We start from the raw sequence: 22,424 nt of genomic DNA, 5'->3' as shown, positions 1-22,424 counted from the left end.
GAATTAGGAGATGTATTAATGATGGGAACATATACTCTTTCTGATATCACAGCAATTCTGAAATTATTGTTGCCATCAGGTATATATGACAAACTAAGAGAAAAAGATTGGGAAGTAGCAGGTGAACACATTAGATGGACTGAACTTCAGAATGACGAAAATACTAGAGTAGCAGGTCAAGGTATAGGAGACAGACTAAAAGCACTTCCTGGCACTATTTTAAAGGTGCTACCACAGATACTAACAGTGAAAAAGGAGGACTGGGATGCCATTTCCTACTGCAAACAGAAACATGGTGAAGACATAGGAGATTATTACACTAGACTTGAAAAGTGTTTTGCGGTAAATAGCGGCCTTACGCCGACAAGTGAAGCTTACCCGCATCTGTTTGTTTCCAAATTAGTAGATAACGCCTTGCCAGCCATTAAGGACAGAGTACTAAAAGTAGAAAGTACCTGGCAAGCACATACACCTCCACAGGTGTTACAAATGCTACAATATCACCAGAATCGCATTAGGGATGAAGAAGAAAATGATAAGAAACGCATGAAAGACACAAAGATGAAAGCATTAGTAGCCCAAACTGCACCCCAGCGTCAACAGACACCAAGTAGCCAGACAAATATAAAAAGCACTTGTAATTATTGCAAAAAGATGGGGCACTTCGTTAAAGATTGCCCTGTCTAAAAGCACAATTTGGCTACTGGCAAGACCCAGCCACGCCCATATCAGCCAAAACAGAATGGTTCCCTAGACAGTTCAACACCTTCAGTTCCACTGACAACACAAATGGCCCAAATGAATATTATAGACAGCGCCTACACTGAATATTACCCAGATTTCTCATGATGTTGCCCAGAGAGAGAAGATGACAAACTGCCCCTAATCCCCATTCCAGTAGATCAGACAGGTCCATTTATAGAGGTCCGACTTCTTGGGGAGGATAGGAAGTTTCTACTAGACACTGGGGCCAGTAAAACAACAATAAGCCATCAAGAGGTCCCAGAGGCTCCTCTCTCGGGTTCAAAAAGTATTTCTCTGGGTTTCTCGGGACAACCTGTGACAAACGTCACATCAAAGCCACTGCCCTTGCAGGTTGGTCCCCTCATGACAACTACAGATCTTATATTGACAAAATCATGTCCAGAAAACTTGCTTGGTATAAAAACATTGAAAGAATTAGGAGCTGTCATTGTTTGCTCACCTACAGATGTCAGACTATTTCTGCAAGATTTCAAGGGCCACTACACAAGTAGAGAATTAGATGAGCGTTTGAAAGATGTGCCACACACCCTGTGGGCCACTGATTCCACCACAGTAGGATGTATGGAAATAACACCTCACAAGGTTACACTGAAAGAGGGAGCCCAACTACCACGCATAAGGCAATACAAAATTCCACCTCAGGCTGAACAAGCATTAATGTTAATTATTCAGGACCTAATACAGTCAGGTGTGATTAAGGAAACAACTTCTAACATTTGCAATTCCCCTGTTTTACCAGTTCATAAAAAAGTGGAACCAGGAACACCACCTGTCTACAGACTAGTGGTGGATTTGAGAGAGCTCAATAAATGTGTCGTTCCACAACACCCTGTGGTTCCAGACATCTCCACCCTACTCACAGCCATAGATGCGGAAGCAACGCATTTTTCAGTCATTGACTTGAAAAACGCATTCTTTAGCATACCTATTCACCCAGACAATCAATACCTTTTTGGCTTCTCCCTACAAGGACGAAGTTTCCAATTCACAAGACCTCCTCAAGGTTTCATAGAGAGTCCAAGCGTATATAGCCAAGCATTAAAAAGACAACTAGATACTGTTCAAATGCCCACGGATACAGCCATACTACAATATGTTGATGATATCCTCATTACGGCCAGATCTGACGCAGCATGTGCTGAAGCATTATTACTAGTACTAGAATTCCTAGCTGCAAATGGCCATAAAGTTTCCCCTGGTAAGCTCCAATTTTGTTTACAGCAAGTGGCATACTTAGGGCACTTGCTGTCAAAGGAGGGTAGGCAGCTTACACAGGAACGCATCCAACTCATACAACAAATACCACAACCAACAACACAGAAACAAGTTCGAGCTTTTGTTGGTCTCACCTCATATTGTAGACAGTGGATCCCACAATTTGCACTCATTTCCAAACCGTTAGTGCAGCTGACAACACTCGAAGCGGGCGCTACTCCACAATTACCTTGGACAGATGAACAAACGCAAGCCTTTCAGTCTCTTAAAAAAGCTATGTGTCAAGCCCCAGTGCTGGCAACACCTAATTACACCAAAGATTTTACATTATTTGTAACAGAAAACTCAGGTACAGCACTATCAGTTCTGACCCAACTTCAAGCAGACAAACATAAACCATGTGGTTATTTTTCAAGCACATTAGATCCAGTAGCACAAGCATTGCCTGCATGTCTAAAATCAGTAGCAGCTACTGCAGAAGCTATTAGACAAAGCGATTCTATTGTATTGGGACATCATCTGATAGTTCAGGTCCCACACGCTGTAGAACTTCTGTTAAACAGAACACAAACACAGCATCTGACAATAGCCAGACTCACCGGATATGAGATGACACTTTTTCAGCCACACATTGAGATTAGACGCTGCAACATTTTAAACCCAGCAACACTGTTGCCACTGACCTCTCCTACTGAAGAAATTCACGATTGTATTGACATAATTGATTTAGTGACCAAACCAAGACCAGATTTACAAGATACTCCCCTTGCTAAGGCAGAAATGACACTCTTTGTTGATGGTTCATGTATGAGACTCCCCACAGGAGAATTAGCAGCAGCCTATGCCGTCACAAATGGTACAGACACTTTAGAAGCACACAAGATAGAGATACTGTCGGCACAGGCAGCAGAACTCATAGCCCTAACACGAGCATGTCACTTAGCAAAAGGAAAGTCAGTTAACATCTACACTGATTCACAATATGCCTTTATAGTTGTACACAACTTCGGTAAATTATGGAAAGAGAGAGGATTTCTCACATCACATGGGTCCAGAATACAGCATGCTACACTCATCACTGCCGTCTTAGAGGCCAGTCAGTTACCAGAGAAAATCGCAGTGCTAAAATGTAAAGCGCACACAAAAGGAACAGATGAAATATCAAAAGGGAATGATTCTGCAGACAGTGCAGCCAAGTTAGCAGCAAACACAGAATTAAGTATACCACACCGCCAATATACAATACGAGACCCCTTTTCTGACATCCAGGATGTCCAAAGTCACGCCATACCACAGGAACTGCTAGAATGGAAGGAAAAAGGAGGGGTCCTTACAGATCAAGGCTGGATGACACCTGAAAGAGCAGTATGGTTTCTACCGGATGCCATGGTACAGGTTATGGTAAACACCATACATGGACCAGCGCATCTGGGAGAAAAAGCAATGTTAGACAGCATACAGAATATATGGCACAACAAACATTTGAGAGCTGCAGCCAAACAAAAAGTTAAAACGTGCATGATTTGTAATCAGTTCAACCCAGGAAAAGGCACAAAGGTGGAAAAGGGAGGATTCCAACCCCCTGACCATCCATTTGAAGTTCTCCAGATGGACTATATCCAGATGGAGAGATGTAGAGGTCACAAGTATGTGCTAGTTGTAGTGTGTGCTCTGACCAGATGGACAGAAGCCTATCCTGTCCCAGATTACACTGCAACGACAACTGCTAAACAATTAGTTAGAGAGTTTTTCCCGAGGTATGGGTTGCCCCGTGTCATCTACTCAGATAACGGCCAACCTTTTTCCTCTGAACTCATGAAGCAAGTGTCTCTTCTGTTAGGGTACACTTGGAAGTTTCACTGTGTAAGACATCCTCAGGCAGCAGGTCTAGTAGAAAGGCACAACCAAACTTTGAAGACAAAATTGGCCAAGATATGCACTGACAAAGGCGTGGACTGGATGGTAGCCTTACCGGTTGCCCTCTTCTACGTGCGTATGGTAGCCCATTCCAGAACTGGCTTATCTCCATATGAAGTGGTCTTTGGCAGACCACCAAATATGTGGGGTACACCAAGGCCTAAAAGAATAACTGATGTTGACAGTACTATGCTGACTGACTACCTGGCTTCCTTGAAGTCTGCACTCCAATCTTGTCGTTCTCAGGTTGCTGCCACCTTCCCTGACAAAACCAACCCGGAAGAACACGCCATCCGACCCGGGGTCTGGGTCCTCGTGAGGAACTTCAACCGGACCAGTCCCCTCCAGCCCAGGTGGAAGAAGCTAAGACTCGTACTACTAACAACACGGACAGCAGTGAAGGTCGAGGGCAGGAAGGGCTGGCTCCACGCAAGCCACTGCCGGAAACATTTTGGACAAAAAAAGACACTGTTGCTGATGGCCCTGCCAATCCCACTGACATTGTGACTGAACAATCTTTATTGCCTTTGGAACTAACCCCACATCAGGATTACAAATCAAAGTTAAGGTCTGCCATTCGGACTCTGGCTAATTAAGTCCATTGGGCGTCGGTCCAGTGGTGAAGCGGTTGGAGCATGGGAATGGATTTTAACACCTTGACTATGTGGGAGAAAAAAAATGAACTCTAGAAAAAGACATAATGGTCCTATTATATGTTTGACAGTATTATTTTTCCTCATGGCAGTTATGACGTGTCATGGTTGGATTATCCACACTGTTTTTCCTCCAACACAACACACCTCTCATACACCCAACAGCACTCAGGAACACACCTATCACGACCTACCCCCTCATGAACAAGCCCATAGACTAGCCTTGCGAAACAATACCTTCATACAGATGCTACACCACACTCAGCAGGCCAGTAATAGCACCAATTGTTGGATATGTGGCCGCATCCCACCTCATCAGAAAAAGGGAGGGATGCCTCTTTTTCCTTTCCCATTCTCTTATAATGGAACTTGTGAAGCCTGGTTCGCCCTAATAACAGCTGACGATACTACCCCCACCTCCTGCCCTGACGGAAATAATTCATGCAAGAAGGGGTGGCCTTGGGGGGGATTTAAAAAAAGGAACTCAATACTGCCTGTTACCCTAATAAGGAGGGAGATCCTCAGGCGACCGGTACAGTCCTAGAAAGTGAAGAATACAAGCAAGGGAACATGACCATGTCCTACAAGATGTTAAATACCAAACCTAAAAAGAATGCTGGTCCCCCTTCCATCTCGGTCTCACCAGTAAAAGGACACCTGTGCATCCAGAAAAATGGCTCTGTTCCATTAGGACACAGTGACTGTCATACTACTATAAGTTTTGAAGACAGAGGAAAGTCCTAATTTCTAGCATCTCGCCATACTTATTTCATCTGTGGCCAAACGGCCTATGTGCAGCTGCCCTTGAACTGGGGGGGAACTTGCTACATAGCATTCCTGTTACCCCCGGTCTTTGTGGCCCCATCCACTTACCACCGAGACCTCCTAGTGCCCCATGTCAGACATAAAAGAACGATCGATACCTCCTTGGTTGACCAAACGGAAACCTCATGGGAACAGTATACAGATTTTAACAAAGGGTTCTTCTTCTTTGTTGGCCCTGTACAGAACAGCAAGCTTATACGCAGGTTGACAAGGACCTTAGAGGCTGTTGTAAACCAGACGGCGTCTGCCCTGGGGAGCTTAACCCAGGAGCAGTCTGCCATACGATTGGTTACTCTCCAAAAGCGCCTTGTCCTTGACATCATCTTGGCTGACAGAGGCGGAGCCTGTAAAATTATAGGCTCTAGCTGCTGTATATTTATTCCTGATAATTCCCCATCTGTATACACGGCCATAACAAAATTACACAAGATAGCCGTAAGTTTACATCAAGAACCTGGCACTTGGACGTGGTCTGACTGGTTCTGGAAGAAAATATCGTCCTGGGGATGGCAACTGCTGTCAGCAGCAGGTATAATATTCCTGATAATAACTGGATGCTGCCTTTGCATCCAATGTGGTCCTGCCCTGTGCGGTCTATGCGCTGCAAAAATGCATTCCTAAACCACTTGTCCAGCAGAGAGAAAGGGAAAGAATCATGTTACAAGAATGTATAAATGATCTCATGCAAATTGAGATATAATGTAGGTACACTCTGGGGCAAGGAGGGAATGTGGAAATAAAATCTATAATTATGCCCCTTCGCTGCCCTCTGCGCGATCTAATTATGCCCCTTTGCGCGATTAATAATTGCCCACATTAAAAGCCGGCACCATTTTGTTTTTAATTCACCCTTTGGTGTCCCAAGACCCCGAGCACGAGCACGACACCCCTGCACCTGGCCTTCCTCATTTTCACCATCTGTCTCTGTGGTTTCTGCCAAGTCCGGGAAACCAGTACATGAGTTCCTGCACCCCCGCAGAGATGGTTCATGTTTCTGACATGAAGCACGAGCACAAACCGCCAAATGAGGAAGCCTTCCCCTTCCAACTGTCAGACTATTTCACATCGCAAGTCCCCTCACGAAGCCTAAGACACGCCCCCATTTCTTCACACACTGCTCCTCTTGCTGATCTTTGTTCCTCTATCTGCCACGACCTGTTTGTTCCTCTATTTTGCCTCGTGACCAAGACTGTATAAATATTCTGCTGTTGAAAATGAAGACACCCCCCACTTCAAGAGAGGGACTTGAGAGATTGCTCCTGTGCCCGCTTGGTGCTGGAAGCGCTCCCCTTAACTCGAGTTATTGGTCTTCTCCTCCTTCATTTGAGCACCACGGACTCCTCGCTTTGCATTGACAAGAAATTATGATTTATTAAGCATAGAAATTCAGAAATGAGGTAATAAGTAAATTTAATTTACCACAGGATACCAGAACAAAAGCAAAAGAAAACACACACACTCAGGGCAACGAAGGAGTATGTCCGGTTAGCGGTGTAGGGGAGGAATGGAAAAGAAACATACATTGGAGGTGAAGAGAGATGCACATGGGTAAGAACAATACAGAACATGGGGGAGAAAAGCACATGGACGAGAGAGAACAACAGAGCATGGAGAGGACGCACAAAGATGAGGAAAAGCAACACAGGGAGGGGCTGAGAAGCACATGAGGGAGACAGTTGGCAAACACATGCCCTCTCTTCCACACCCAAAGCAACAGAAAAAATAATGAGCGTTGGAAGGACACAAATAAAGAGGCTATGTTCCAGTAAAGGGACAAACACAAGATGGAGACGGTAAACCATTGAATAAGAAGCAAGAACATTAAAGTGACAATAAAGCCAATAAAGAAATTGGCTGGCTTTAATTTAAATTCTTGGTAGGCGAAAATAGTGTGCTCGCTTGTAGTCTCAACATAAAAACGATTATCCTCTACTCATTTGCTAGAGTTATTACAGTTTTGCCCGAGTGCCTGTCGTCAAATCACCCCTCTGTTAATGCAGAGATCAAGCAGAGTCAACTGACTACAATGCACATTCTCACAAACACCTCAGAGATGCCTAAGATCCTACTCAAACTGTAGGTGCACAAACTGGAAGTCTGTATTTGATTCTGAGGAGACGCAGCCTAAAGTTACCTTTCTGCAGGACTCCGCTACACTTAGTTAATTTTCCATCGTCAACTTTGTGGACTTTCTGCCAAGTTGAGGAGGAAATCTGTTAAAATAGTGATACCATGTGTTAGAACACCTTCTGTCCCAACACCACACATACATGTGTGTCAAACACAGAGGGCCCTTCATTCCCTCCACTTATGTGCACCCTCACCAGCTGCTTTGTTTTGAAGAGACAGTATATAAGAGATCTTTTCACATCTAATAAAAGAGACCATTCTACTGCTGTGAATGTATCTAGAATGACCTTACGTAGCAATATATTCAGAATAAAGAGGAAATCTGAGATAACGTTTGTGAGGATCAACAGGTGAGTATTTAATACAAAAATATAACTATGGAATGCTGTAGAAACACAAACTGCTACAATATGCTGGGGAGAAGACTGCCTTGGAGAGAAACTCTGGCAGAGCTCCAAAACAATCAAACAATCTTTCGCCTAAAAGCAAAATCAGATCTCTTTGAGGAATCCCATACTTTCCATGGTAGCTTGGCAGAAGGAGCAAAGCCTTTCTCACAAAAATGTCTGTGTGACACAAACATAACCGAAGCATTGCAAATTAAGAAATAAACTAAATGATTTTCTTTCAGATAAACTGATTTAAGGATTACAATGACACAAAAATGAAATTAATCTGATGTAGGATTAGGAGATAGTCATTGAAATTTTTTTTTTTTTTAATGAAAGGGTTTTTGGGGAATTAACTTTTGAACCAGACAAATGAACTGGTTATGTTTTTCAAGAAATACAGGGTAGTAGTACACATTTTTGGAAAATGTTTTCCTTCAAACAATAGTTCCACTAGCTTGCAGCAGCAGATGTCCTCGTTTTAAAAGTACATTTTGAACAAGACCAATGAACTGGTTATGATTTCCCAAAAATGGCCAATACGGGACACACATTTTAGGAAGATGTTTTCCTTCAAAAATACCATTCCACTTACGTGCAGCAGCAGATGTTCTAGTTTTAAAATGTATATTAAATCCAGGACACCAGTACAAATTCTTTTCTGGTATGCTAAATGGGAACAAAAATCAGGGACTCCTTTTCAGACACCAGGATATGGGTTAAAATGTAAAGAAAAAAGGGCTGCAAAGGCAACGCCAGGGGTTCCAGCAGCCAGGATTAAAGCCAAAAGTCCAGACATCAGATCACTAGTATTGCTGGTTTACCTCTAGGCAAATGCAGCACCCTCTGTCTTAGACGTTCCACAGTTCCCTTAGCCACAAGGGAAGAAGCTTTATAGCAGAAGACAATCTCCTTGTGAATGCTCTGGAAACCTCATTCTCCTTAAGGGGCAGCAAGCGATGCATCTTCAGGTACAAAGATTCAGCAACAACTGGAATCAGGCACTCCACTGCCCCAGTCAGTAATTCTTCCACGCAAGGCGTCCTCTTTTTCAGTCTCTAAAGAAGCACTCAGAATGATGAATGATTGGAGCCCTGTTTAGTGAACTCCTTGAGCGTATCACATGCTTCTCTCAATACTCGTGATCCATTTCCTGTGGCTTATGACAACCAATTACACAGGAACCTATTTTTCATGAAAATCTTATTTAACATTTGCTCTCCCTGCTATGTGCCATTACCCACAGCACAATCCTCCCAGCCAGTTCTTCTATGACCAAGAGAAAAGTGCCATCTTCAACCCTGGAGATGGTGTACCCGCAAGCACATAACACTTGTTTAATCTAAAAATGGTCTGCTTGCATATGGCCATACCTAGCTCACTATCAGCATAAGCAAGGAACAAATTATCATTTGGAGTTATGCAATTGCGCAGCAGTGGCAATTTCCTCATAATTATAGATTTGTCGCAATTGCCACTTAATCCATCACCTGCCAGATGATCTGCAGATTTTAACAAAAACTAATTTGGTTTCTAGCTCCAGCGTTTCAAAAGTAAGCAATTATTGAAGTTGCTGTGCAGTTGGATACACTTTACAAAGCTAAACTGTTAAACTTTTCTGTTGCTTATTACTATATTTAGGTATACTAAACTGGGACTAAAAAGGTACAACCAACGACCAGTGGGTTCAAGTTTAAACAAAATGTAGTCCTCCCACTCCTTTTTATAGAAAAAAAATGGGATTTAACTTTATTGCTTGCTTCTTTTTATGGTTCCTCTTTTTGAGCAGGTTGATTCTTCTTTCAAATTTCTGCCAAAGAAGATTGTGTTTTTTTAGCCATTACATTTGTTAGGAGACTTAGTGAATTGCAGACTATATCATCGTCTTCACCTTTTATGACGTTTATAAATAATATTGCGGTGTAAGTTGTGTTAAAAGTGAAACCTTCCTTTTTACCCAAGATTGCTGCTGGATTTCATGTCCGTAATGATTTTGTACAATTATTTTCCTTCGTCCTTATCCTTGTGGGAATGAGAAGAGTTTGCAAAGACTAGACCCAAGAGAGTAAGTTAACAGTCACATTCAAAGTTCATTCAGGGTGGAAGATACTCAAGGCCACTGGAATTATGAAGCAGGAGAGAGGCAAATTATGCTGCAGGATTGAGTAAATTATGCAGCATAATGAAGCACATTTTGCAATTTTATTGCTTCATTATTTTGTCATTTTTGTAAACCTTTCAAACAACTGGAAACCCCAGGTAACAAATACAGAACCTTTGGCAAGCGAAAAAAATTGAGGCAAAAATCACTGCTTAAAAACTCTTCACTGTAACAGTGCAACAGCCCTTCTTTGATAAAAAACCGGAATTAGAACTTTGTAGACATTATGAGTAGACAGTAGCTCTGTAGAACTGAAGCAGCGCCAAACAGATTTTTTTTCCATGTACTGCTGAAGGATGTCTTGCTCTCTAAAAAAAAGGCCAACAGTTCTACAGGCAATCTATATGAAAGAAGGGCTATACCCTCAAGTTTTAGGCTATCTGAGTCAAACTCTCCAGGTTCGGTTGAAGTAACTTTATAACTGTCCACCTTCCTGAATAGTAGGTATACTCGTACAGGAAGTCAAAAGTGGGTCTGCAACTGAGGTACTATAAATCTGGATACCAACGTCTCAGACCCAATCCGGTGCAATAAAAACTGTACCTTGCAATGAGGAATCTTCTGCATCATTCTTAGAATCAGAGGATACAGCGGAAAGGCACAAAGGAGAAGAAGCATCTAGGGAAACCTCAGAGCCGGTCCCGATGACTCCTAAATCGAAAACTCCAGAGGTCAAAACTGATGGAGCTTTCGGTTTTGGCTAAGAAACAAATTCACATTAAAAGTACTCCAGCTTTAGGTGTACCACCTCCAGTTGCAATTCCCTTTCGTGATTCCAGCAGGAAGTTCCAATCAGGTGATCTTCCATCTGTGTCTTTCTCGCTGCCAGATGAACTTCTGAATGTCAAATTCTCCTGCCTACAATCCAGAGCCAACATGAATCGCCTCCAAACACAGATGAGTGGAGTCTACACTTCCCTGCTTGCTCACATAAAAGATTGCAGCCTTTCATTAAACCTTGCCATCCAGTGAAACTGGATCCCGTACTTCTGAGGAAGAAATGCCTTTGGAGTCAGTTTGATTGCATCCAAAACATCTACGTGGAAGTTCAACACAAAGCTGGTCCAATGACCATTCAATTATGAGCCTTCCAAATGAGTCTACAACCCATAACAGTTGAAGCTGTAACCAATATCAACTTGTGTGGAGGGTACATCTAACAGGACAACCCAGTTCAGTGTTTGACTGATTCAATCATCACCTCAGAGACTGAAGAACAATCCGAGAAAGAGTAATTAAGTCTTTTGAGCTGCCATAAAAAGATTCCACTGACTCGTCATGTATCAGAGAAGTGGATGCTTCTTGAGTCATGCCAAAAGATTTAAATAAAATGCATGATCCCATTAACCGAAGTGGACAGAACACTAACCTCTCCATCTTTGGATTGGACAAAACTTACCAATGTCTGAAAAATGCCAATCTAGTCTGTGATGGTAATGCCACGAGAAGATTTGGGTCTAAGATTGCTGCTATGAACTGAAGCCTCAGCTTTTGCAAAAGTGCAACAGTATTGGGATAGAAAACAAAAAGATTAAGTTTTCACCAACCAGCCGTCTAAGTAGGGTAAAGAATATGGCCCTGCTGAATGAGTTAAGCTACAACAACTATTATAATCTTTGTTAATACCCAAGGCACAAACAAGAGTCAAAAGAGAAGAACGTTGAACCTTATCTGAAGGTCTTTATTTATAAATTGGAGGCATTTCCAGTTTAGGCCTGTTAGTTAGACCTGAAAATATAATTCCTGAAGATCTAGAGACATACCTTCCTGATGAGACTGTAAACACTGGAGCAAAGTCAACATCCTGAACATTTATCGCTTCAAAAACTTGCGCAAAATACAAAGATAAAAAAATCGGGCACACACTCTCGTCCTTCTAGGAAATAATGAAGTAACTGGAATAAAATGTTTTGCCTCTCATGTCCAGATGCATAATTTCTATTACACTCTTTCGTAAAAGAGACATGATCTCTTCCATCAAGATGTTTAACACAGGGACAGGCAAAAAATAACCCTGATACACAATCCGAAGGACCCATTGATCCAAAGTTATGTCTGACCACCTCCAAAAAGCACAAATGTAGTAAAGAAGAACCAGAGCAGCTAATGTTGTTAAGACATAAAGGAAGTATCTGCAAATGAGGCTGCTGACCATTTACTACATCTCAACTCCTTACTCTAAAAAGAGTCAAAGGGATTGCTGCTTGTGCTGAAGCCCTTGACAGATCTGGCAGTTGTGCCCTTTAAACTTGATACACTGCTGATGGAATTACTGTGCTGGAGAAGCCAACCTCAAAGTACAGCCAGTCACACAAATTCTACAAATAAAAAGTCGGCTTTCTTTCCAGAGTGCATCTGACCATCAGAGAGCATATCCACAGATTGAGCTTCACTCCCATTGGAAACTCCAGTGTTGCACATCAATGCATGCCTACTTAATACCATCCTGGAGTCCGTGGATCAAGTCAAAGCTTCCACATCATCCCAGACAATCTCCACACCCTCCTTATAGGTATCAATTGATCCTCTATCAGATTCAATGTGGCTGTCCTAATTTTTTGAGGAGTTTAAAAGTATATAATGTTGAGTTTGGAATTATATGTGGCTGCCGAAATGGCTTTGAGAGCCGCTGAGTATTGGAGGAGTTAGTGCCGAGAGTGTGTAGGTAAAAAGTGATAAAAATTATAACAGTGATATGTATTTGAAGAACAGTGAAACATCTTACCCATTAGTGTTATCAATTTATTCTTCAACTGTTTGTCAAGACGTGCAATAATTTCCTCTACAGCATTTCGGATTTCTCGGACACGTTCATCTTTTGCTCCACGCACAGCTTCCACGTTCCTCTCCTGAAATTTTCCATCAGACATTGTTATTTACTTCTACCACTTTTGGTTCCTGCAGTCTTTAAATCAACCAAGTAAAAAAAAAAGTTCATAAAACACACATGAATGTCAAGAAAGAAAACTTAAAGATAAAAGATCATTAATAAAGACAGTTAAACTGGGAAACGAATACAATTCATTGCAAGATGAAAGTAAATCAATTTCAGACTGGTCAATCCGACATCAAAAGGAAGTCCGGGTGAATGCAGTTAGGAAGAACAACATCTTGGAATAGCAACCATTTACTGACTACAAAAAGCGGGAAAGGATAGTTTAGGGAGACTAAATTCTTCATATCATACCACTAAAGCACTATATTTCAGTACTTCATTTGTCACCACTTGTAGCCAGTGCCTTGTGACATTTTGCAGCTAATGTAAAGCTGATGCAGGTTGAACAACTGACTTGATGACTGTAGAAAAGTAGGATCTGCTTTCATGGTCACCCCCACTTTTTGCTGGTGTCATTATGTTTTCTGACAAGTCTGACTGGAATCCTGCTAATCCGGACCCCAGTCTCTGTGCTTGTTTCCTAAATTGGATATGGTGAGTACTTAGGTACACTCCAGATAGGCTACTGGAGTAACCCTGTAAGTCCTTAGTATATGGTATTAAGGCACACAGGGCAGTAGGGACACCAGGGGTCTCCCATGGGCTGCAGCATGTATTATGCCACACATGAGACCACTCAAATAGGTGACTATGGGCCTGCCATTGCAGCCTGTGTAAGCTGGTGCTAACACCACTTTCAACCGATATAGGTATCCCTACAGCTGAGGTCACAACACTTAAAACCTATAAGTCACCCCTAAGGAAGGCCTTCCAATCCTGAAGGTAGGGTGCTGGGCCCTAAGTGTGAAAGTGCCCCTGCATGAGCAGAGCACCCCTCCAACTTTCAGAGTCCATTCTCCCAGGTTGTAAGTGTATCAGCCATTACGACATAGAGTGGCCATGCGTCATTATGTGATCAGCTCTAAACTGGCTGCAACAAACCCTGCCATGCTGGGTATAAAACATGTTGGAATTATACTCCCACAACGAGGTATGATTCGTGCACTGTAAAGCTCCTCCGGGATGCCCTCAGTGCTCCTGGCACCAGTCTTTCAGAACCGGAGAGCAAGCTGGGGCTGCTGACGGCCAGAGACACGTTACTGCCCTCCTGCTGCTGAGCTAAGCTCAAGCAGGGGAAGTCAGAACAATAGGTATCCTGTCACACGGAGGTGTGATAACCTCCCAGACAGGGTTTAGTGTATTGGGAAAGAGTGGAGGAGCTTGCCAGCGCCACTGTCTGCGTGAAGGGCACTTTTGGTGCCCTCCTTGCATGCTTCAGTTCAAATCAGTTCAGGGAGCAGTGTATCCCGTTCTGGCGCGAAACTGGACAAAGGACATGGGAGTATCCTCCCTACTGTCCAGCCCCTCCTCTGGGAAGGACCCCAGAATAATTCCAACCCTTTCCTAAGGGTACTTAAGGGCTTACTCAAGGAGAAGACCTTAGATTCATTGTGGGATTCAATTCCAATTCAACTCTGTGTCATCTTCAACTGTCTAAACATTCTGACTGCATCAGACTGACCCCGTCGGACTGACCGCATCGAACTGCGCTTTGGGCACCGAGAGTGCAACCGGGAAGACTGATTGCTCCAGGTCTCATCGTCCTGCAAGCCTGCTGCACCGTCAGTGTCTGTACTCCATATAATGTCCTCACAGGGCCTGTGGACATCCAAAGACACCCAAAGGAATCTCCCATGGAGTTAAGGAGTCACTTCCCTACACCTGCAGGCACCGCAGCGCAGCTGACCGGTTTGCTAATCCTGGGCACCTAAGGACTCCAACAAGCTCAGTAACACAGGTGACAGTTCTCCAACTCCCTCAAGACCTGTGCTGTCTTCAGACAGAGTCTGTGGCCAGTATCCCTCATCGGCATCACTGGAACAGAGCCCCTATGCACCACGTCGGCTGCCCGTTGCTAAGGCTGGGCGACTCTGGTCTCCAGAGATCTTTGGGTCCTTTCAAAGGACTTCTTTGATTCCAGTGGGCTCCCCGGTTTGCTCGGGCCAGCTTTGGCTTACCTAGACGTGGTGAGTCACTTGGAACTTGCTGGTCCTGACACTGCACCTGCTTTGATTTCTATGCATGTTGCTGTTGCCAAGGGGTGTTGGTGCCTCCGTCGGAAAATGACCCCCTGGCTCTCGACATCCGACATGGGATAGCTTAAGAATGGCCCGGTCTTCCACAGCATTGCCTGGTCCACACAGCTTCATCTCCCAGGGCAACGTCAACCAACCTGCATCCACTGACATTGTTGGGCATTCGTCTTCTGTGCCTCCTGGTCACTCCTGAGTGGCATAGAGCCGGTACCCTCTGCTTTCAGGTACCTCTCATCCTGAATCCACCTTTGGGTTCCACTAGACTCCTTAGTCTTCTTCTCCAGCTGCATCATTCCTGAAGTCCTCCATTGTGGTCTACAGCGGTTTCTGATGTCACTGGACACTCATGCACCCTGTTCCCCTGGGGAAGGTATCCTGGTTCCTGGGGTATCCAAGGGTGAGGGGACTCTGCAACCTTCCATCTTCCAACAGGTTTCTACAGGCTCTGCCGGGAAGGTTCCTTTTTCTTTAAAACTCCAATCACGACTCACCCATTGACTTGTGTTGATCATGCGGTCACCCTGAACAAGGCCTCCCCAACACTTCTACAACTTCTGGTTCCAGTCTCGACTTTAGTCGTAGTTCGCATACCACTATTTTTCGTATATGGTCTGGTCTCCCCCTGGAGACCACTGTGTATTTGTGCTACTTACATGCTCTATTTCCTAAGTATTGTGTGTATTGTGTTTCTATCTCCAAGTAAGAATAGTACAATTATGTTAGTGTCTGTAATAAAATACATATTTTTATAACTACAATGTGTGATTCTTTTTCACTTAACATTTACCATAATATTAAGTATTGGTAAAACAAGTTGTTTTACACTCCTGCTGGACTAAGCCTGAAGGCTGCTCTACACCGCTACCACTTAGCAAGATTCCTCATATTGTCTAAGACCACTAAAATCACCATAAGGGTTGTCTGAATCAGTGCAAGGTGCTACACTTACATAAGTGGGCACCATAAACTAAGCCAGCCTCTCACAGTGACCTTTTATTTGAGATTTTACTGCACAGATCCCACAAGTGCCCTTCATCAGATGGACGTGGCACTAACCTGGGAAAGCAAGTACCCAGGTGCAAGACCCAATGATGACGCCACCCAATAAGATACCATAGTGGTGATCACTTACACCAGCAGTGGCAATAACTGGCTCAGGGTTTCGGGCCAACACTTACCCATGCTTCTTACACCAGTGCAGTTTACTCTCGTGTAATTAAAATCATACATTCACGGAAGCGGAGTGAACACGCACAGAGCACCTATATCCCCTGGTTTGATTTCAAGACTTATTCAACATTTGATTTCAAGAATTTTTCAACATTGGTGCACAAGGGTGAATACTTTGTTCCACAAATCTCTTGTATGTTCATTATTTTCACTGGTTTCCAAACACCTACTTGTTTCAATTACTGTCTGGACGCACATGTTGTAATCATCTTTTACACGAGTGGACACTTCATTTGGAAGTTGCTTTCAAGGTACTGCTGGATCCCCTTCCCACTCCACTTTTGGATTTATTGTGAAGCAGTTTACACAGCTGCTTGGAATCTGTGGCCCTTTCCGAGAGAGTTACGGTCTTATGTCAGTGTGTGGTTTTAAGCTCGAGAGGAATTTTCAAGTTCTCCTATGTTTAATAGCAGAAAAGATGCCTAGAGCCAACAACTGGCTTCTTCAATCACAGGCATCAATGCATATAGACATTGGTAGGATCCATCAGAGGGGAAAAACACACCTTATCCCAAATAATCGATTGTTGAATTTGTAGAGCTATTTTGTGTATATGCTGGCATTATGCCAGCAACTTGCTCCTAGAACATTTGTATTTCCTTAAACCTATAATAATGCACTTGGAGCATTGGCTGAAAAGCACAAAACACTGAGGCAGCAAAATGAAGCACCGACATAGCAAATGACATCCTATTCACTCCCCAATTTCTGTAATGCTTTATCCCAGAATTTATCCCCAGACATCAAGCTATCAGTTGACCCCTTTTCTCATGTGTTAACAGGATGAGAAGAAAGTTGAAGCACTGCCTTAAATGGGCCTCTCTACCGCAATAAAACCCAGCAGCTGCTCAAAACAAGGCAGCAGTAAGTTAAGGGCAGGCATTCGACAGGACACAGCAAAACACTTCCCCGAAAGCACTGACATTGTGAAGTGGATTGTAAGTGGCGGATTCTTAATTCAACTCTAATGGCAGAGACCTAGATAAAACCCCAAATACAGTTCTACAAGATGCAAGTATCTCGAAAAGCCAGATTTAGCCTGATAAGTTTCTATATACACCACCAAGCTTATCTAACCCCAGAACGTATCAACCGCTACTTTGACGGCACAGACACCTGATGCCCGAGGTGTAATGCGCAGGGGGCAACTTTTACTCATATGGTGTGGAGCTGCACCTCCTTAACGCAATACTGGCAGGAAGTTACACAGGAGACAGCGAGGGTAACAGAGAGGGTGGTCCCCTGCACACCTGCCCATGTATTTCTCAATCTGTTCCCACACACTGCCAAAACCTAGACTACAGAAGGTTTCAGGACCTGGCATTTATCCTCGCAAAACGAGAAATAACTAGTAGCTGGAAGAAACCGGAGGGCCCCAAAGTGCACAGATGGAAACAAGAGCTGGTGAAATGGGCTGGATGTGGGGGCAGGGTCCTGCTTAGGAATGCACGGTGAGGAGTGGGCAAACCGGAACAAGCTCAGGCATGGGAGGGGCTGATGGTGGACTTAAGAGAAGACGGTGCAACGGAGGCTTACACCCCAGAGAGATCCCCCCACACGTAGAGAACCCCCAGGGACCAGATTAGGACGGAATAACATAGTAGAGTCAGAGGGATGGGAACATAACATTGCATCGACACACATAGAAGAGGATGGAGGTGCGACGAAGGGCCCCGGCGCAGCACCATTACACACACCTCAAGCGCAAGAGAGTTAACTAACTGAGCCCAATAACAGTAGTGGGGAGACAGCAGTGCAGGGTGAGAGGGGGAGGCATAGTTTCTTGTTGGGGAGGGGTGAATTTTCTCGCATGTACGCCGAACCGATATCAGATCGCAGGTGTGAATATTACAGTCAAACGAGTGAGGATGGGACCCAACAGGGGCAACAATTGATGCATTTATCTGGTCGTGTCCATTTTTTCTGTATAATGACACCCTGAAAGTGGGTACGATATATGACATGTAAAAGGCAATAAAATTTGTTTTTAAAAAATGTACGTTCCCGGGCTATCAACGAAGAACACTGGAAACAACAGTAGATATATCAAGATGACAGCAAGTCGCAGCTCACTTTCCGGCTCCATCTCAAAGCATATACGTTTCCGCTAACTGTATTCACTTGAATCCTAGGAAGGTTTCGGAGATGTCCTGAAACCTTATGCATGCAACTGAAACAGACATGTTCCTGGAGAGATCAGAAAAAGGTACTGTCACCACTGTGTGAAGTTCAACCTTAAGTTTAAGAACTCAACATTGAACAGTCTGCTTCTCTAGCAATTTGACCCACCTTGAAGCACACACGAAAACCCAGTGGCATGATTAAGTCACCCCAAAGGAAGAACTCTACAGGCAAATAACATGCAACAGAGGGTGGCACAGTCTTTTGTTCTCATGGTCTTACCACTTCTTGCACAAGACTGATCAATTCCATAAGCCGGCGCCGAAGTTTTGCCACCTCTTCATTAACTTTTGTTACATGCTGTTCATAAATTTCAGCTAATGGCTTAAAGGTATGCCCTCCATGCTAAAAAAAAAAGGGAAAAGTACAATACTTAAAATGACACTGTAAAATTTGCAGGGTGTGCTTTTTCATAATTATCCTTTAATTAGATGTCTAACATATCTGAAATTAACATCCAAAATGTAAGTACATATATAGTCAATCTGCCGCGTTTAGTACAAAAAGCTCACTGTCTTAAGTCATACCAGTAGTCACAAGTATTTCTCTTTATGTTCTCATCGCATATCTAGGCTGGCATGCTGCGGTGCTGAGATAATGTTTGCTCAGCAAAAACAATTTTACATCATGAAGCCTAAACTTGTTTGTCCCGAATATCGAAGATTGCCAATCAATAAATAGAAGATAGACAGGCAGGTGAGTGAATTAAGAGTAAATGTTAAGGGCAGTGCAAGAGTAACTGTAATGAGAGACATGTAGTTAATGGCATGCCTACTACAGTTCATTCAAACACATGGGAAAATTATAACTTATCCTCCATTGAGCAGCACCATTGAAAATAAAGTGATTGTCTCTAATAAGGTGTTTCAATGATATTTACCCTCCAATCATGGCTTTATTTGCCAGAAACCGCAGTAACCTAGGAGACATGTTCCAACAGACAAGCACAAGATCTTACAAGAGGTTCAAGAGTGGCAGGCATGTAGGTATTGGTGCTGATTTTTATTTTAAATGGAGCGTGCCAGAGAACGCAGGAGAATAAAGGAGCAGACAGACATCAGAGAATAACTATCAGAGGAGGAAGGAAGATACAAAGAGCAACAGTCGGACTATGTTACTGTTAATACATTATTGTTTTCTACAGTCACTGTTGACCATGTACACTCTAAATTTAACATTATTTCTTTGGGATCTCCTTTAAATCTATGCCTTCCTAAGTGTTATAAATCATTCTCATCCCTTGTGACGTCACGTGTCAAGCCATTATTTGAACAAGTAAAAAGTGATAGTCACTTTTCTAATAAAGAAACAAAACTCAGATCCCCTCTAATAATAATCCCATATCTTTATGACCATTTTAGGATAAAACCTCTGAACGTTTTGTTAATTCACAAAATTGAGGTAGATATTATCCCGGACGGTACTCAGTCCGGATTTCTGGTCTCCTATAGCCCTGAAACCATCCTGGTTTCAGTAGGAGACCATATTTGTAAGATCCTAGATAAAAATAGTGTATTTGCTATAATCTCACTTGAATTGTCTATTGTGTTAAACACAATGTCCCTGTCTATACAATTCAACAATTAGAGGTGCCCTTGATTGGATGAACTCTTTTCTTTCGGACTGTGTTCAGAAGGTATCTTCAAAGGCACGCCCTTCCACGCCTGGACCGTGCCCAGCGCCAGGATCCCTGGCCCTCCAACCATCCGCCGGCACACTGCTTAGGAGCTACTGACCCTGGACACGGCAACAAAAGCTGCTTCACGTCCATCCCGCGATCAACCAAAGGACCCTTCATCTGCTGCCGCTTCGTCTGCCACACAGGACCTCCTGCCCGTACTTGATCCCACACTCTGCTCGATCAGATGACAACGAATAACCCAGAACCACTCCACTGCATCCTGTTCAAAGCCCACTCCTTCTGCAAACATGCCACAGAATTCTGGGCTACAATCGCCACCCTCTCCCCGGATGTTGCCTTATGTCACCAAAATGTGGCTCAACTCCTATTCGAACCCCGACATCACCACCACCAGCCCCGATGACTATAAGATTATTCAACAAGACCGCACTAACAAATGGAATGAGTATCGCCATCATCTTCAGGGAAATCATCCAATGCACCCTCACCAACGACGACTCTCATAGAACACCTCAATTTCCATCTAGAGACCGAAGCCAAGAACACAATAAGAGGCACTCTCGTGTATAGGACCCGGGACCCCGTTCAGCTTTCTACAACACTATCTCCTACCTCATCACCCCCTGCCATCGACTCTCACCACTACATCCTACTTGGATACCTCAATTTCCACATCGACAACCCCAACAATGCTGACTCAATGAACCTCCTGGAGGGTCTGAACAACATAGACCAACTGGTCACCGAACCCACACACAAAGCCAGAAACACACCTAATGCACTCTTCACCTCTAACGACAGCATCAACTTCACCTACGTCACAAAACTCTCCTGGACCAAACATGCCATCGGTTACTTCACCATCTCCAACACCCAGCACATCATCACACAGCACATCATCACCAAGCACCACAACATCCCCCACCGCAACTGGGGCAAGGTAACAGAGACGATGGACACCGGCCCTTAGCAACATATCCCCCAAAACCGCAGCAGACCTTGGCCAGGTCAAAACGTCTCCTCCTGGATTACCAAGTGCGCCGAAAGAGTTGCCCTGTTGAAACTAGTAAAAGCCAACAAAACCTCTAAACAAGCCAGTTGGTGCACCCCAGAGCTCAGAACCAACAAGTGCAGCTGTCACCGACTCGAGAAGATATGGCGCACCACCAAGAACCCCTCCGACTGGTCCACTCACAAAGCAGCCCTCAGCAACTACTAACGGCACCTCAAGAAAGCGGCCATAACTGCCCACACAGATACAGCGGCCAACCACAGGAAGGAGTGCTTCAAAATAGTCAAGGAATTCTCCAACCAGACAGCCACAGAGAACACCATCCACCCTTCCCAAGAATTTTGCAAAACACACCGACTACTTCCACAGCAAAATCACCACCATCTACAACAACTTCAAGCCCCCAACCCACCTAGCTCAGCATCGTCAACCTCACCTGCGAACACCAGCCGAACGATTACCATCTGGTCTCCACTTACCACTCAAACCACCACAGCCATCATGTTGTCCATATACTCAGAGGCACCCATCGACCTTGCCCCCATCATCTTTTCAAGCTCTGAACCATCCCAATCAGCCTAAAACTCACCAGCATACTCTACATCTCCATTTCCACAGCAACCTTCCAGGAAAGATGGTAACACACAGAGGTCAGCCCCTCCTAAAAAAAACCTCTGCCAACACCAACGACTTCAAAAACTTCCAATGATTTCCATGCTCCCCTACACAGCAAAGGTACTCAAGAAAGCCATCAGCCAACAACTTACCGAATACCTGGAACACAACCACCTCCTCAACACCTCACACTCAGGGATCCATTATAACCACAGTGCTGCAACCGTGCTGATCGCTATCACAGATTACATCAGAACTCTCCTTGACCGCAGAGAAACTGTGTCTCTAATCCTCTTTGACGTCTCTTCTGCGTTCGACACCATTACCAACCACACCCTCAACGACAGACAACATTGGCATTTAGCAAAAGGCCCTCAAGTGGATTGCCTCCTTTCTCACAGTATGCACACAGAGCACCCAACTGCCCCCCTACACCTCCGCACCCAAGGTCATCATATGCAGCGTACAACAAGGATTATCCCTCAGCCCCACCCAGTTCAACATCACATAACACCCCCTCGCAGATGTCGTTAAATCCCACGGACTCAACATGAGCTCCTAAGTAGACAATACTCGACTAATCCTCGCACTCAACTAATCCTCTCGCTCACTGAGGACCCCACCAACAGCAAAACCAACTTCTGCAGTGCCATGACAG

At 44.0% G+C, this 22,424-nt stretch overlaps 1 protein-coding gene across 2 annotated transcripts in view; it reads right to left on the bottom strand.

The window, feature by feature from the left end:
- Positions 1 to 22,424, bottom strand: part of TRIM37 (tripartite motif containing 37) — a 1,276,082-nt gene that overhangs the window by 1,019,549 nt on the left and 234,109 nt on the right. For both annotated transcript variants that reach the window (XM_078679853.1, XM_078679852.1), the window contains exons 6-7: positions 18,720 to 18,842; positions 12,781 to 12,904 (exon numbers count right to left, since the gene is read on the bottom strand). In XM_078679853.1, coding sequence (XP_078535979.1) covers positions 12,781 to 12,904; positions 18,720 to 18,842 — 247 coding nt within the window. The remainder of the gene's footprint in view (positions 1 to 12,780; positions 12,905 to 18,719; positions 18,843 to 22,424) is intronic.

This window comes from Lissotriton helveticus, chromosome 3_1 (assembly GCF_964261635.1).
Source record: "Lissotriton helveticus chromosome 3_1, aLisHel1.1, whole genome shotgun sequence".
NCBI lineage: Eukaryota > Metazoa > Chordata > Amphibia > Caudata > Salamandridae > Lissotriton > Lissotriton helveticus.
The sequence above is the reverse complement of the archived record's forward strand: the minus strand, read 5'-3'. Positions and strand labels throughout refer to the sequence as shown.